At 38.9% G+C, this 16574-nt stretch overlaps 1 protein-coding gene across 5 annotated transcripts in view; it reads right to left on the bottom strand.

The window, feature by feature from the left end:
* EBF2 (EBF transcription factor 2) overlaps nucleotides 1-16574 on the bottom strand; it is a 198430-nt gene that overhangs the window by 48004 nt on the left and 133852 nt on the right. For all 5 annotated transcript variants that reach the window (XM_039354182.1, XM_039354181.1, XM_039354180.1 and 2 more), the window contains exon 7: nucleotides 9772-9853. In XM_039354182.1, coding sequence (XP_039210116.1) covers nucleotides 9772-9853 — 82 coding nt within the window. The remainder of the gene's footprint in view (nucleotides 1-9771; nucleotides 9854-16574) is intronic.

Here is a 16574-nt window from a genome sequence, read left to right as displayed (position 1 = left end):
GACTCCAGACTGATGATGCATTTGACCCTGTCCTTGGGCTCAGCCTGGTCATCTCCTACATCTCCTCTGCTGCTGCAGGTTCACATTCCATTACAACTACTCAGGATCTGTTGTTCGATGGCTGCTCCAGTTATTAATTTTGCTGCTGCACACAGTTCAAAATATTGATGATGATATTTAAATCCTGAAGAATGTAGGCTGCAGATACTTTGGCAATGGCCTTCTAAGTCAGGCTGCTCCTACTTTTAAGACTTGGTGAGCATTCGCTGCTCTGTGTCTCACGAATGGTGGAGGAAAAACCTTGATTGTCTGCATGGCGATAATCCATGCCTTGATGGATCATCTGGGATGGCTTTTTGCCATCATCTATCACTGGCTTTTTGCCAGTGGTACAGATCAGTGTTGTGCAAAATATTTTGAGGTTTTTGGCGGAAAGAAGACAGCTCCTAGCAATGGTCTGAACAATGTTCATGAACTATGCATTTGATATTAGGCCAAGAACCACAAATTGCTCACCTTTGGATTAAGTGCCATCGATCTCTGAATGTTGGATGTTAAGGAATTTGCCACTAATTATGGCTACAGCATAACTTATTCCCCGAACTCCAGATACTTTAGGCTGGGAATTTTTGGAAAGGGGATGTTAGAAGAATCTTCAACCTGATTTAGCTAGGCAGTTCTGTTTGTAAAGGACCTGGCTTTTTATCTTTTTTCACTATGGTGCATTGTGTCTATACTTTCTCCACACCATAATGAGAGGTATCTTAATCTTGTGAATTGCAATGGCTATTTAATCCATGCACATTCCTACTGAATCATTTGCTAAACAGAAATCATTACTGAACAGATATTATATATTGAATAATTGAAAGTGCATAGTTGTGTGTCTGTATGTGTGTGTTTAGAGGAAGCAGACATTCTTCCATAGTCTCCAGCTCCCAAGACCTCCCCTTTCACCAGGCAACAGCTTTCCCCCAGTGAGTATTTCCTGGGTCATGGAGGGTGACCCTTTCCATCTGGAATCAATCAGTCAACTCCTGACAACTTCCTGAAACACCTCATTCCATTTCCTGTTCTCTCCCCTCTTCTCATCACCCGCCCCCCAGTTCGCCTCACTCTTCGAAACTATAGGCCACAGCAGCTTAATGTTAGAGGGTCAGACACAGTTAGACTCCAAAACACTACACAAGGAAACCTTTGACCTTCAGAAATCTTTACATCTTAGCTAAACAAATCAAGGTCAATATTTCTTACCATTACCTTGTTAACCATTTAGATACTTTCTCCTTCCCCTCTTTTTTTTAAAAATCAGACTCTTTGGATGGCTTATCCATCAAGACCACTGTTCCATCCGGGATCATAAAGTGTGACATGTCTTTGTTTCCTTTGAGGCTGGTGAGGCCAATTGGCTTGAAAAACCCTTAGATGTAGGCTTCTCTGGATAATTTTGTTACCTTAGTTACTTAAGCTGGCAGAGAAGATGCTTACTGATAACAAACATTACCATGATGAGGGCCTGTTGACTACACTATTCTCTGTAGCTTCCTAGATATGAGTTCTGGTAAATGTAGTATTCTGCATCAGTCAAGACTAAGACACTGAAAACATATTCTACCCATGCGTTCACATGCATTATTTTCTTGGCACTTTTCAACTTTTTCAAACTTCTCTCTTATGACTATGGAGATTCTCAGGGATTCAGGTCATGGTTGTCCCAAAGGTGCTTTTTCAAGAGGCAACTGGACTTTGTTTTTCCTTGAAGATATTTCGCTTCTTATCCAAGAAGTTTCTTCAGTTCTGTTTCTCCAGCTGCCTCTTCAAAAAGCATCTTTGGGTCTTCTCACTTACTTTTCATGATGACCCTACATAGGAAATGGAGCACCTCCTCTTCTCTATCATCAGTATGTCTTTTCAATGACTGCCTTTCTTCCAACAGAGCTTAGCCTTACTGCGGATGAAAATATCAGGGTATCCACTGCAGCCTAAAATAATGTCTTCAGCCCTCCACCCATATCCACCTTAAGTAAAATAAATTAATAAAAAAGGATTTTAACAAAAAAGGATTTTTACAGGAGCCAAGGTGGCGCAGCAGTTAGAGTGCAGTACTGCAGGCCACTTTAGCTGACTGTGTTCAGCAGGTCAGCGGTTCAAATCTCACTGGCTCAAGGTTGACTCAGCCTTCCATCCTTTCGGGGTAGGTAAAATGAGGACCCAGATTGTTGGGGGCAATGTAAATATATATATACATTGCTTACTGGTGTACACCGCTTAGAGAGTGCTTGCACTTAAGGCGGTATATAAGTCTCATAAATAAATAAATAAATAAACATGTAGAAACCCCATCAGAATGCTGCATCTTTGAAGATGTTGACATCCTCCCATGAGGTGGTGGGGTTCTCGTGTGAGTTCCTGCAACAATTTGAGCACACTGAACTCTAGGGTAGTCTAGTTTGGGCAATTTCAAAAGACTCCAGCAGCCTATATAATATTTAAGATGCCTGGGTCATTGGGCAAAATTGTGTGAGGCTGCCTGAGGCCTGAGGAAGCTGCCAACTCATGTCTAACTCCTGCCCAAAGGCCCTGTCTATGGGAGTGTACATATTTATACCTTCAGAATAGATGTCTTGTATCAAATGAGGCTATTTGTCCATTTCGCTCACCAATGTCCATATTTTGCCTGGAGGCAGCTCCGTGGTCCTCTTAACTGGATAATCTCATGACTGACCATGGGATATTTTAATGTGCCGTATCTAAACCAAGTTATGTCCCCCCCCCCCTTAGATTAAAGTAGCCAGGGATTCATTTTAAATTCTAGAGTTCCAAATATGTCACATCAAACTTTCCCCTGACATTCTTAATTTGTACTCTTCTTCCTGTGTAAAAAAAAAGCCAGCCTTTTTCTTTTTATTCTCATGTTGCTGAAATATTTATTTCAAATTTCTCCTGGTTTTGTTTTTCAGCTTAGTAATGAACATTGGGGGGGTTATCTTTTTAAAAAGAAAAAAACTTTCTTATTTTTAACAAGGAACATCAGCAAGAATCAATATCAGCTCGAGGAAGCCTTTATTTTACATATGATATTAGAAAGAGCGCACAAAAATTCATATATTAAGCAAATTGCTTATGAGAATACCGGCAGATTTTCTTTTTTTAAAAAAAATACATTTAATGGAATGGAATAATATGAAGGTCATTATATCCCTGTCTGTATTCCAAATAATCTCACTAAGTCACTTGGGAAGAAGAACATATTATTTTTCTTTTCTTTCAATAATGCCATATTGCAATAGCATTCCACATTATAACTTTTCTCAAACATAGACTTAACTAACAAAAGACTTCCCCTTCTTTATTTTAATTTAAAAAGTGACATATTCTGCCAGATCTAGAGAGCTTGTCAGATGCAGAAATCACCCTTGTGCTTTAGTTGGTCCAGATCATTCACTAATTTAATTTGTACCTAACTATCTGAATTTTCAGATGGATGGATGGATGGATGGATGGATGGATGGATGGATGGATGGATGGATGGATGATAAGCAATTGCCCCAGCAGTTATTGAAAGTAATGGAGTCAGTGTATTCTAAAGCTTTTTCCTTGGCAAATGGACATATCCTAAGAGAACATACCTTACTGCCTGTGTTAAGTGCATCAAAGTTGGTGGAACTAATTTGTTCCCTGCTATAATAGAGATCCCCTGGACTGCAAGGCAATCAAACCGGTCAGTCCTAGAGGAGATCAACCCTGACTGCTCTTTAGAAGGCCAGATCCTGAAGTTGAAACTCAAGTACTTTGGCCACCTAATGAGAAGGAAGGACTCCCTGGAGAAGAGCCTAATGCTGGGAAAGATGGAGGGCAAGAGAAGAACGGGATGACAGAGAATGAGGTGGCTGGATGGAGTCCCTGAAGCAGTAAGCATGAGCTTAAATGGACTCCAGAAGATGGTAGAGGACAGGAAGGCCTGGAGGAACGTTGTCCATGGGGTCACGATGGGTCGAACGCGACTTTGCAACTAACAACATGATGGAGGTCCTTCAAAATCCCACCAGAGACAATACTTTGATCAAATCTCTGAGATTTTTATTCATTTGCTATCTCTGGGAGGGCAAAACAGTCCACTTTTCTGGAATTGCCTTGATATTTCCCTTAACTTTTCTGTGGGAGTTGGTTATTTTATCTTTTTTGGAATAATACTAAATCGAGGGATTTTAGATAAAGAGAAAAACCACACTGCTAAAAGGAGTTGCTCTCGTGGCCATTTGCAAGGGCAGAAATGGAAACCAACTAGGATATGGAGTTGAGCTGAAACCATTATACTATAGGTGAACACCAGAAGAGCGAAAGACGATTCCTCTTTCATCGGGGGAAAAAATTGGTCAACTTATTCTCCTCATTCTGAATGAAAAACTTTGCACAGAACTCTTCTTCCACGAGAGGAGGTAAAATCATCCAACATCTGGAAGCAATATAAAATGCCCAATGTACGTTCTTCTTTATAGCTGTACAGTTACACTAATGCGATTTTCTACTTGGGCTAAAGTGATATATATATATATTCAATGAAAGTAGGAGAAAAATGACCCATAGCAGTCTTCCTTTCTGCTCCCTCTCTTCCTTTTTTTCCGGCAAGTTTCCCAGAGATATTAGTAAGGATTCTGCTGTTAGGTGGAAGAGATAAAATAAAGGATAAATTGCCTTTGTGAGTGTGCACTGATTAGTTAATAAGGATTAGCTCATCTTTAACACTATTTATTTGGAGGATATACACTGGGTGAGGTTAAACCATGGTCAAAAGAGAATGGAATTCAAAGGCCTGACTAGATATAATTCCAGTTCCTCCCAAATCTGAGAGTAGTAATTTATTAGTTGTGGACAAGATTCAGTAAGGATTATAATAAAAGGAAATGATTGGCTCATGTAAAAAAAAAATGAGGTGCTGTAAGATTTTGGAAGGCCCATGAGCAAAGTAGTTTTTGGTAGAATCTGATGGACAATAGGTTCATTTCAAATTCTGATGGCACTTTACTTCGTCCCATATCAGGGAACCCAGCTATCTTTAAAAAAAATTAATACTGGCGTTTTCCTTCTCATTTTTTCAAGTGCCGTATTTTAGCCCCTGTTGAATCAAATTTTTACATCCTGGAAGACGTGTGCACAAAATACTTGTCTTTGTATTAGATTCTGAACTGTGAACTCATGACATGTAAGCCTTATGCTTTATAGGATCTCAGCCAATGTTATGGATTCCTCCCAGTGTATGAGAGCTAAAACTAGGGACACAATTTAATCCACAATTACTGTTGCAATTCTCAGCATCCTCCTGGATACTAGCTACTTTCAGTCAATTATTTCATTATTCTATATTGAGTAGAGAGTTAAAGTTGGGATATCAACCGTTTTCAGAGCTGGGACTCCCTCTTTATCTTCTATGAGATACAATCCCCCTGACTTTCTTCCTTCTAACACGAGATCTTTGCACTATAAAGTTATGTACGGATTTCTAAGTGCTAGGACCGCAAGAAATATACTGTACCTGCCCCCAATCTAGATGACACTATTGTCTCATCTAGGTCTTCTCATCCCTCCAACCCTACCTGTTAGGAATATTCAGATTTACATATTTATGATACCCGGGAGTACACGTTCATTACGGCATTCTTTCTCCAGAATCCAGGAAGCTTTCTGGATTATGAACTTTATTCACAATCATGATGTGTGCTGGGAAAGGTGGAAAGCTGTGTTTCTTCTTCATATATGTCAACCTTTTTTTTCCCCCTGCAGACAAATTGTCCTTTCAGAGGACGCTATAAAAAGGCATGGCAAAAACTCTGAATCTAAAAACATATAGTAGTTGGTATGTTTTATACTAGGATTTGGATCCAACTCAGTTTTGTCAAAAATTCATTTGCTCCAAATCCAACTAAATTATGTCCTAGGGCTTGTGGAATGCAATGGTATGATAAAAGCACAAAGTTTATTATATTGAAAAGATGGGACCATGTTTAAGAGGTTAGGAGTGTAACATCGCCTCTTAACCTCTTGAAGAATCTCATGAGTGATGAGTAATGCTGTGATATTCTTAGAAGAAACAAGAAAATATCTGGAAAGTAGAAGACTGGCAGATGAAATTTTTTCTCATTTCTACTCTTTAAAACCAAATCTCTACCAGAGAAAGCAATCATTTTGTCACAAATTTGGGTAAACCCAGGATGCTGGAAATTGTATACTGCTGATAGGCTGTGGTTTGCCCATCCCAATATAAATATTTAAAAATTGTTCAAAAAGACTTTTTCTTTTCCTTCTTATTTCATTTAGCAATTAAAGGCTATTCCATGTTCTGGCTCCTATTAAGTTCTGGGTCAAAGGCTGAACATTTTCGCCTTTTCTAAAATTTGTTTACAAATTGATTTCAGTTTCAGCAATTTCCTATCTGACTGCTGAGATGTATGCAAAGCAGATGGTCTCAGGGACTGAAAGTATAGGATGTAGACCCTTGGCCAAAGCTAAGCAGTTGGGGATGGAGTAAGTATATTGAAAAAACAAAAAACTAACAAGGGAACCAATCTGAATATCCCAATGCAAGAAAGTAGGGACATCTTTGGAATACATAGCCTCTACTAAGGGAGTGTGGAATGTGAAGATAATAATAATAATAATAATAATAATAATAATAATAATAATAATAATAATAATAATAATAATAATAAAGTTGGAAGGGACTTTGGAGGTCATCAAGTCCAACCCCCTGCTCAGGCAGGTAACCCTTTACCATTTTGGATAAATGGCTGTCCACTTTCTTCTTTAAAACTTCCAGTGTTGGAGCATTCACCACTTCTGGAGTGGTGAATTGGTTAATTGTTCTAACTGTCAGGAAGTTTCTCCTTAGTTCTAGGCTCTTTTGTGACTTGTGGACTTCAACTTCCAGAATTCACCATGGCTAGTTCAGGAATTCTGGGTAATGAAGTCCACAAGTCATAAAAGAGCCAAGGTTCCCTATCCCTTTTCTAAGCTATATGACCATTTATCCCCCTTTTCTGCTCTGATGCAAACTGTATCTTGTATCCGTTCTGCATTATTTCATTTCTTGGATTGACAAGTGGCCTCAACAAAACCATTAAACAACTTGTTTTTGTTGATGCTGAGAGCAGGTCCTGGGATGAAAGGTAACAGAAGGTGCATATTTTAGATTGCAGAAGGCATAACAATCCTTCGGGGTAGTGGTCATGTTAAAAACACTTGACCCTGTGTGAAAGGCTGTGTGGTACCTTTCAGATCTTCAGATTAAAAGCTGTTTAACATTTGTTCACTTTATACTGAAGAATAAAGTGCAAACTGTTATGTAGTCAGAATCATAGCACCCATGGAGAAGAAGGAGATGTTAGCAGAATTACGGGAAATTCTTAAAGGAAAAGGGAAGTTCTTACAGGAAATTTAATGAATTTCTAATTGTCTAATTTAATGAAAAGAAGAACTGGGGCTGACATGATAACAGTGTTCCAATATTGAAGGGCTGCCACAAGGAAGAGGGAGTCAACCTATTCTTCAAAGCATCTGAAGTCAAGAGAAGAAGCAATGGATGGAAATCAGTCAAGAGGGGACTGGAGGCTAAAACATATAAGGAACGGTTGCTAGAATTGGGTATGTCTAGTTTAACGAAGAGAAGGACAAGGGGGGACATGATAGCAGTGTTCCAGTGTCAGAGGGGCTGCCATAAAGAAGAGGGAATTAAGCTATTCTCCAAGGCACCTGAAGGCAGGACAAGAAGCAACGGGTGGAAACTAATCAAGGAGAGAAGCAACCTAGAACTAAGGAGAAACTTCCTGACAGTTAGAGCAATTAATCAGTGGAACAGCTTGCCTCCAGAAGCAGTAAATGCTCCAACACTGGAAGTTTTTAAGAAGAGACTGGACAGCCATTTGTCCGAAATGGTGTAGGGTTTCCTGCCCGAGCAGGGGGTTGGACTAGATGACCTCCAAGGTCCCTTCCAACTTTACTATTATTATTATAAGAAGAGAACCAACCTAAAACTAAGGAGAAATTTCCTAAAATTGGGTGGGATGGGGCGGGGCAAGGCAGAGTGGGCAGGGCAGGGGCAGAGCGGGGGCGGGCCAGGGGATGGGGCGGTTTCGGGGCACTCGGTCTCTAAAAGGTTCCCCATCACTGCTCTATAGTGCTTTGGATTCAGTTGCCCCAATTGCCCCTTTGAAATCCATGAAGGTGTGACTATAACACGCATTCATAGTCGGACCAGGAACCTATGGCCACTATCTTCAAATAGGCCATATGAACCCAGGAAAAGACATGTCTCTTTATGGCACTGCAGAAGATGTTCTCGGTGTATTCCATAGTGCCAAAGTTATTTGGAAACTGAATCCAAAGTACTAGACAGCCCTACTAGCATGGCCCCTTCTGCTTTCCTCACAACAAAATGAAATTCCAGGAAACAGGACAAACTGCCTAACTTATTCAGATTTAGCTTCTATGGAGAGATGGGTGGCGCTTTAAAAATTAGGGCTTCACAAATCATTGAGCTGATATTTCACTTGAATGAAATTCTGGGTTCTCTTTATCTTTTTCTCAACTGGTAGTGTTGGAAGAGGGCTTGTGTGTGTGTATCTATGTTTGTGTGTGTTTGTATGCAAGTGAAGCAAATTGTGATATTTCCTGGTGCTTTGCTGAGGTACAGTATGGCACAACCGATTTATACAAGCCTAATAGGAATTTTCATATCACTGACCTATATAAACATTGCAGATTTCTGTGCAATTTTGAGCGGATTTTTCGGGTTTTGTGTATTCACTTCCAGTTTCCCACAAAAAGAAAGCCCACTGGGGAAAAGAAATTTGCTTAATAACCACTATGTTCACTTAACAACCACTGCAAAAAAAAAAAAAGTTGTGGAATTGGGAGCAGTCAGAGCTTAACCCACTTAACAACCTCCAGAACTTCTGGCTATAATTCCAGGCTGAATTAGAGTTGTAAATTGAGGAATATCTGCATCAAGCAATGATAACCAGACTCAGCAAAAAGAGTTCAGAGCCATTTATAGTGAGAAGATGAGAGGGGGTGGCAGAAATCACCACAAAAGTCTTACATCTGTGCCACCAGCCTTAAACGATTAAGGGGTGTCAAAGAGAGAAAAAAAGAAATAAGATTTAATGCTTACATCCCCTCAACCCTCTTCCCTGTCTACCTTGCCTCTCTTCACTTCCTCCCGTGTTTTTATTAGCCAATATTTTTCAATACATCAGCGTCAGCTATGATGAAACTGGTGGCAGATATTCCTGAAAAGCAGCTGGATCAACATCCCATGGGTCTACTTGCTTTTCACTAGGGAGAGTTCTTAAAGTGACCGTGGCTGGAATAGCTACAGTTGGGAACAAGCCTAAAGTGGGAGTTGTGGCAGTACACAACTCCCTGGCACATAATATTTTGAAAAAAATGTGGAAAGATCTGAGGTTCCTTCAAGCAGACCCTACTACATGCGGGCGTCTGGCTTTGGAGTGTCAAATCAAATACACCTCTCCAGTTGGTGTGATGTCTCTTGAGGATTTTCCTCCCCCCCCCAATGGGAGGAAGCAAGGATTGAACATGATAAACACAGAGAACAAAAAAAGTCTTCCACAATCTATGATGGGGGTTATCATTTACTGTCATCTCATTTATTACCTGCAGCGTCAGTGATGAGCAACGGAGAGATACTGCCAGGAAAAAAAAAAACACAAAAAACAGACAACTTACTTACTTAACAGCGGATCCCACATCACTTACCTGGAACCGTCGCATATCTCTAGGGTTTCCGGCAGTCTTCAAACAGTTTTGGTTGCACTTGAGGAAGAATTTTAAGAAGAATCTGCAGGGGGAGAAAAGGGAATGGGCTTGACATCTTCCGTTTTTAAGAAATTAAAGTCTAATATCATTTAGTTTGCTTTGCGCCAATGTGTTTGTGCCCTGTGGCGGGAACCGTCAGGGGGATACCGACGGACTGTCGAAAAGGAGACTGTCAATTAAAACAGATTAAAATGACATTTCTGGCTGCATCTGTAAAGCAAGATCTGAAATGATCGGGAACCAGAGCTTTGTCACCCTGAAGTCACATAAGGAAAGATAGAAGGAATGCAAAGGGAATGAATTTATATATGCAAATACACGGACAGAAGTACAGTGAACGTCTCCTTTCCCTTTCCCCTAAGTGTAAAGGACATTCAGACACTACTCTGTAGCAAAACTGACTTTCTCCATGAAGGTCCACACCGAAGCTAGAACTCCATCAGGATACTTTAAAAAAAAAAAAATTATTAAGTACAAAGAAAAAAAAGGATTAAAAACATAAAACATGGTAAATCGTCTTTGACTGACATCTCAGTCCATATTGTACATTAATTACATATAATATACCTATATACAACTATACATTTCTAGTCTCTATCTCAGTTTATCTCTTTACTGTGACCTCCATTTTTTTCCCCTCCATCTATACTCCATCAGGATACTTTGATATGTTTATCTTAACGATAGAGACGTTTTCAGAGGTGCGGCTCATTTTGTGAGATGAGAAGAAAGTGCAAAATCTATTTACAAGGTTCATTTCCAAAGAATTGAATTTGGTTCCGTTCATTTTTTTTTCGTTTTCAAAAATTTATTTCCATTCTGTAAGATTTCCACATCCATGCACATATTTTTAGAAGTCCAAACAAAAACCGCCTGTCTCTTTGACACCATTTCTCCAAATGTACTCTTTTCCTCTCTGCTTCTTCTTTTTTTTTTTTTTTCAAATACATCAACAGAACATTTTGTAGAACAGGCTCTTATTTCCTTGCTTTTCCCTCTCACGTATCTTCATTTTTATACTTTCCCTAATTTTAGCAACATTTCCTTCTAATTTGTATGCAACCCCCCCCCCAACACACACCCTCTCTTACTTCCAGCCCATGCATATTCTGGAAAATATGCTTTTCTTTCTTTTGTGAGTTTCATAAAATTTAACGAAGAAGCATGCATAATGTGAAGGAAAGATAACATGAAGAAAAAGCAATGACATCCAAAAGGTACAATGGATGAGATGTTGAGTGTCCCTGACAGGGACAAAGGGTTAAACTTCTACCAAGCATATTATGTTCATTATGTAGCCTTGGGCAAACTTCTGCATTTCACTTTAAGTCATTTTACAAGACTTCTGGGAATTTAAATGATAGAAATTCATACATCAGTTGCTCACAGAGCCTTCCACCCACATATATTCTAGAGGGTTGCCTTATTTGTGCTGTAAGGCAGCATTTATAATACTCCCCTTCTAATTTTATCTTCTTGATTCTACAATTGTTGGAAATTGGTATCTGGTATTCTCAAATCCACATCTAACTGCCTATAGAGATTCTCAATCATCCAGGTCATGGTTGTTCCAAAGGTGCTCTTCCAAAAAGCAACTGAAGAAGCTTCTTGAATGAGAAGTGAAATGTTTTTAAGGAAAAAAACAAGAAAGTCCTGTTGCCCTTTGGAAAAACACTTTTGAGTCAAGTCCAGGTCTTTAAATATCACGATGCTATCTATATGCATGCAACTTTATCTGTGCTGGTTGAATGGGGAATGCAAATTTGTGATGTGGGAATTAGGTGTGGTTCTGCTTAAGAGCTAATTTGAAATGTTAAATATGTTGGATTAAGACAGATGAATCCTAGATTAGAAGCCCCATCAGGAAATTGATGCGCTTCTCTTAGGTCAGGTATTATTTTTTGACCTAATATGTGGAATTGTCGTATGATAAATATGAATGGGAATAGTCTCAAGAAATGGTGGCACCTGGCCAAATTTGTCTGGGCTAAAAAAAAATTTGATGGTTTAGGCTTCGTTGGATAAGAAATCTCCAAGAAATGCAGAAGGTGGAAGGTGGAGGAGGAGGAGAAGGAGAAGGAGAAGAAGAAGAAGAAGAAGAAGAAGAAGAAGAAGAAGAAGAAGAAGAAGAAGAAGAAGAAGAAGAAGAAGAAGAAGAAGAAGAAGAAGAGGAGGAGGAGGAGTAGGAGGAGGAGGAGGAGGAGGAGGAGGAGGAGGAGGAGGAGGAGGAGGAGGAGGAGGAGGAGGATACATTGGAGTTTTAATTGAAGAATAGAATAAAAATATACTAATAAATATGAAGAGGTATGTGATCATATAACACATTTTTTTCATCATATGAAACATTAATGGTCAGACCTTTGGAAGTTAGCTGAAGGTCTTTTTCACATGCCCAAGCTAATCAGTCTTAAAACCTTTTATGACTTCTTCAGTTCTTTCACAACTATTATTTGCAACTGCCTCCATCCACCTATGTTTTTAACCTTTGGTTCTAGTCTGTCTATTTGAACTTAATTTAAATTTTATTAGAGGTGTTTTACTTTTTCTAATGGTACTTATATTTTATGGTCAACTGTCTAGAGAATATTTGTTCTGAGTAGCAAGAAGGTACTGTAAATCAAGGGTAGGTGAGTTAGCACACTGGGACACTCAGCCAATTTAGTTCTTGAGCAAATTCCAAGCTTTTCGGTAGGAGTTTGAGAGCTCTGGTAAGAATTCTTGTGTCTTTTCTATGTCTGTTGCTTGAAAAAGAAGGTAGAAAGAGCAGGAAAGAAAGAAAAACGGGAAAGCCAGAAATAGACATCTCTGCCTCCACCCTATCCTCTTCCTCTGCTTTATAGTCCCAAAGAAAAAGGCCAAACAACATTGTCCACTATTGATGTAAATAAAAGACATATACAATAAACATATTAGTTCTATGTAATTTCATTTATTCATGTTTTACAAAAGAAAAGCCCACTTTACTACTCTGGAATCTTCTCAGTAGTAAATGTTCTAAAACAGTGGTTCTCAACCTTTTTAATGCCGTGACCCCCAACCGGTCGTAAGTTGAGGACTACTCAACTGGTCGTAAGTCGAGGACTACTCAACTGATGCAGCACCATTTGACAGGCTCAGCAGGGCAGAGACAGCCTGGACAATTCCTATTGGCTTTTGAAAGCCAATAGAATTAGACTCTATTCAAGAGAGTCTATTTTATTGGCTTTCAAAAGCCAATAGAATAAAAGGGAGTAGCACAGCTAAGGAAAAGGGGGAAAAAATGGCAGACTGTGTTGTTTGGCGACCCCCGTGAAATGGTCGTTCGACCCCAAATGGGGTCCCGACCCACAGGTTGAGAACCACTGTTCTAAAAAAACAACAGATGAAGACAAGTCCTTGAGATTTGTGCTTTCAAAAGGACAGACGCAAAACTACTCACTGAGTCCTTTAAACTCAGAGCAAAATAACTCTAACATTATGAAAATGGACAATACTGGAAGACTTCCTATCAACAGAATAGGCAGCTACTTCCCAATAACTCGCTATATTATATTTTGTCCCCGTTCAAGATCACTGCAATAAGTTTTCAGGAAAGATTACAGAATTGGTCAGAACACAGCAACGTTATTAGTACATCTTTCCTCTTTTAACTTTCTTCTTTTTATATAGAAAGGATGCATGGAGTTATCCTACCATTGGTATCTTATTTTTCCCAGTTCTATCTAACTTGACCATCCTGTTCCAGCCTCGGGTCTTCCAATATGCTAAATGTGCAACTACTAGAATTTCTAGTGGTTAGAAACTCTGAAGGTACAACCTCAAACATTTGAGGAACACTAGGTTGGGGAAGACTGGCTAGGGATGAAAGCAATAGAAATAAGTATGTTGGAAATAAAATAATAAATATATAGCTTTAAACCAAATGTAAACCATTTTAAAATTGATTGTAAAAAATTGATTTTTGTAATAGAGTTGTCAAAGTTTGGAATATTCTACCCAATTCAGATGTCTCAGCTACTAATGCTCATAGTTTTAACTCCAACTTAACTTCTGTGAACTTCACCCCATATTTAAGATGTCCTTAAGCGGGTGTGGATAAGTGTACTAAATGTGCCTATTGTCCCTGTCACACTTTAATTTTTTTTTAAATTTTGTTTGTTTGAATTTGAAATTTTAATTTGATGAATAAATGTTAAACAAACAAATGTGAAATAAATACATTGGACCTGGCTGATTGTAATTTTGCTCTGTAGGCCATTCTGTAAAAATTAAAGGAAAACGAAACAAGAGCTGGCTAAAGCAGATAGCTACATTTAGCCAAACTTGGTTATTCCCCCAGAACTTAGATAAGAGAAACTCAAGAAATCGAAGGAGGCTAGATTGGGAAATAAAAATAAACCATTGACGACAACAATGGCAAATTATTTTACATTGCTGCCATGAACATGACATGTGGTCACCAAGACTCAAAATCAACTTGAAGGAAACCTTTAGCTTTTAAACAAAAGACAAGATGAGCCATGGCAATTGATGCTCCATTGTTTGGGCATTGTTCGGGCTACCGGGATTTGAATTCATTTTTGAATTAAATATATGACCTAAGAAAATCTCAAAGCATCACGCCTAGCCACGACAGCTACACAATATGATCCAAAAATTGAGTGTGGATGGGTGGGGTGGGCAAGAGAAAAAGAAGATGGCATCTCACAGATAAAAGGATTTGACCGTTAATTTCTTAACTGGTATCTGCATAAATATATCCACAGTGAAAAGGTGTTTCAAGAAAAATGGATATTTTCCCGATCATTGTAAATGCTGAACATTATTCCATAATTGGGGGTCTGGATATCATATCTCTCACTGAAAGAGCAGAAAATTATTCACATAATAAGGGGAGGTTAAAGTGTGAATAACATTTTGTTTTGTAGCCTACACTCCTGTGCTATATTAGCTATGCATGGGGAAACTGTAAAACTGAACGTGGCCTCAGGGGGTCTGGCTGAGCCAGTCTGGGCTCAGGAGCTAAGCAGGGTCAAGCTTGGTGGGTAGTAGGAAAAGAAACTATCATGTGACACTAAGGCTTTGGGCTAAACTGGGATATTTAAAGCTTAAGGGTAGACTGGGAAGTCAACACCCTGGAAAAACTCAATGGCAAAACATATTTGTATTTCTCACAAGGTAATTACGCAGAGCAGTTTGCTTTTTATCTGAACTTTGGCAAAATTAGAACTGTAAAAGCCAGTCAAACGGATTCCGCTAAAGAAAAAAAAAATATTTAAAATGCTGCAGGAATAGGTTCAGCGTTCTGTTTGTTTAGGAGCATCTTTACTCTATTGTACTTGGAAATTTTTTTCCGAGAGAGAGAGAGAGAGAGAGAGAGAGAGAGAGAGAGAGAGAGAGAGAGAGAGAGGGGGGGGGGGAGGGAGAGAGAGAGAGAGAGAGATGATTGGGGGGGTGAGAGGGAAAAGGGGGGAGAGAGAAAGGAAAGGGAGGAGAGAGAGAATGTGAGAAGAAGAGTCTATCCCAGCTTCTCAGTGGTGCATTTAAATTGCAAGAGGGTGGGAAAAAAAGCCCACAGATTTAACTGGGACACAGAAAATTTATGAAGGCTGCAGGACAAAATAAAATGCATTTATAGAAGAGGGAAATGGTTGGAAGGAGGGGTGGGCATTGAAAGTCAACTGGGAACTCAACGAACAATTTATTTATTTATTTCCCTTGCTGAGTGCTTGTCTTAAAAAAAAAAAAAAAGCTTTTGCAGTAAGTTAAAGTCCCAGGTGAGCTAGGCCTAGTTCCCTTTCTGTTACTATGACAACGAATTTTTACCGCAGTCCCAAAGTCCCTCTAGAACTCACACATTCATGCTTTGAATTAGAACTTTAAAGGAGAAAGATATATATTTTTCCCAAGGTTTACCAACAAGAAAATAAAACATATATGCACATACACACAAACACAAAAGAAATAAAAAAACCAAGGGAGAAAAAAATGTGTCCCTGCACATATTAAAGTGTTATATCTTCAATAAAATTCTAGTTTCTCAACTTCCCAAACTATAAATTAAAAAAAAAACAGACACAAAGGAAATATGACATATCTGATTCATTTACAATTATTCTTAAATAGCCAATGTTATTAGGAGGAACAAAAAAAATATTTAAAATGATACAATATGTTGTATACATAATTCTTGACAACATCGACTTTTTTTTCCCACTGCATAAATGAATTTTTATTTTCATTTTAGAAAAAAAGTAAAATCTGCAAAGAATCCAGAAGCAATGGGCAACAAATATCATTGTATGACAGCGACTGAAATATTTACTTGCCGTGTTCTAAGAGTTTCATTGTTAAATTGATGTGGGAAAAGACTTAGGAAGGAGAACCAGGCAACCTTAGAGAAGGGAGAGAGTCTAAGGAGCTGGGAATATGGATATTTTCATTTCATTGTTGAGAATAGATGGGGTGGGGGGAGAGACACAGTGACAGAGCAGCTAAGACATTGGGCTAGTCAACAGGAAGGTTGGCAGTTCGAGACCAAGCATCCTGTGATGGATGAGCTCCTGGTTTTGCTTCAGCTCTTGACAACCTAACAATTCAAAACTAAATCCAAGTAGATAAATAGATACCACTTCGGTGGGAAGGTAACAGCATTCCATGTGCCTTTAGCATATTGTCATACAGGCCACATGGAAGCATGTTCAGGCAATGCTGACTCGTTCAGCTAGGAAACGGACATATATACATTTAGATGCTTATATCAC

This window comes from Crotalus tigris, unplaced genomic scaffold (assembly GCF_016545835.1).
Source record: "Crotalus tigris isolate CLP2741 ecotype Arizona unplaced genomic scaffold, ASM1654583v1 scf7180000018549.3470463, whole genome shotgun sequence".
Classification (NCBI taxonomy): Eukaryota; Metazoa; Chordata; class Lepidosauria; order Squamata; family Viperidae; genus Crotalus; species Crotalus tigris.
This window is presented reverse-complemented; position numbering and strand designations above follow the sequence as displayed.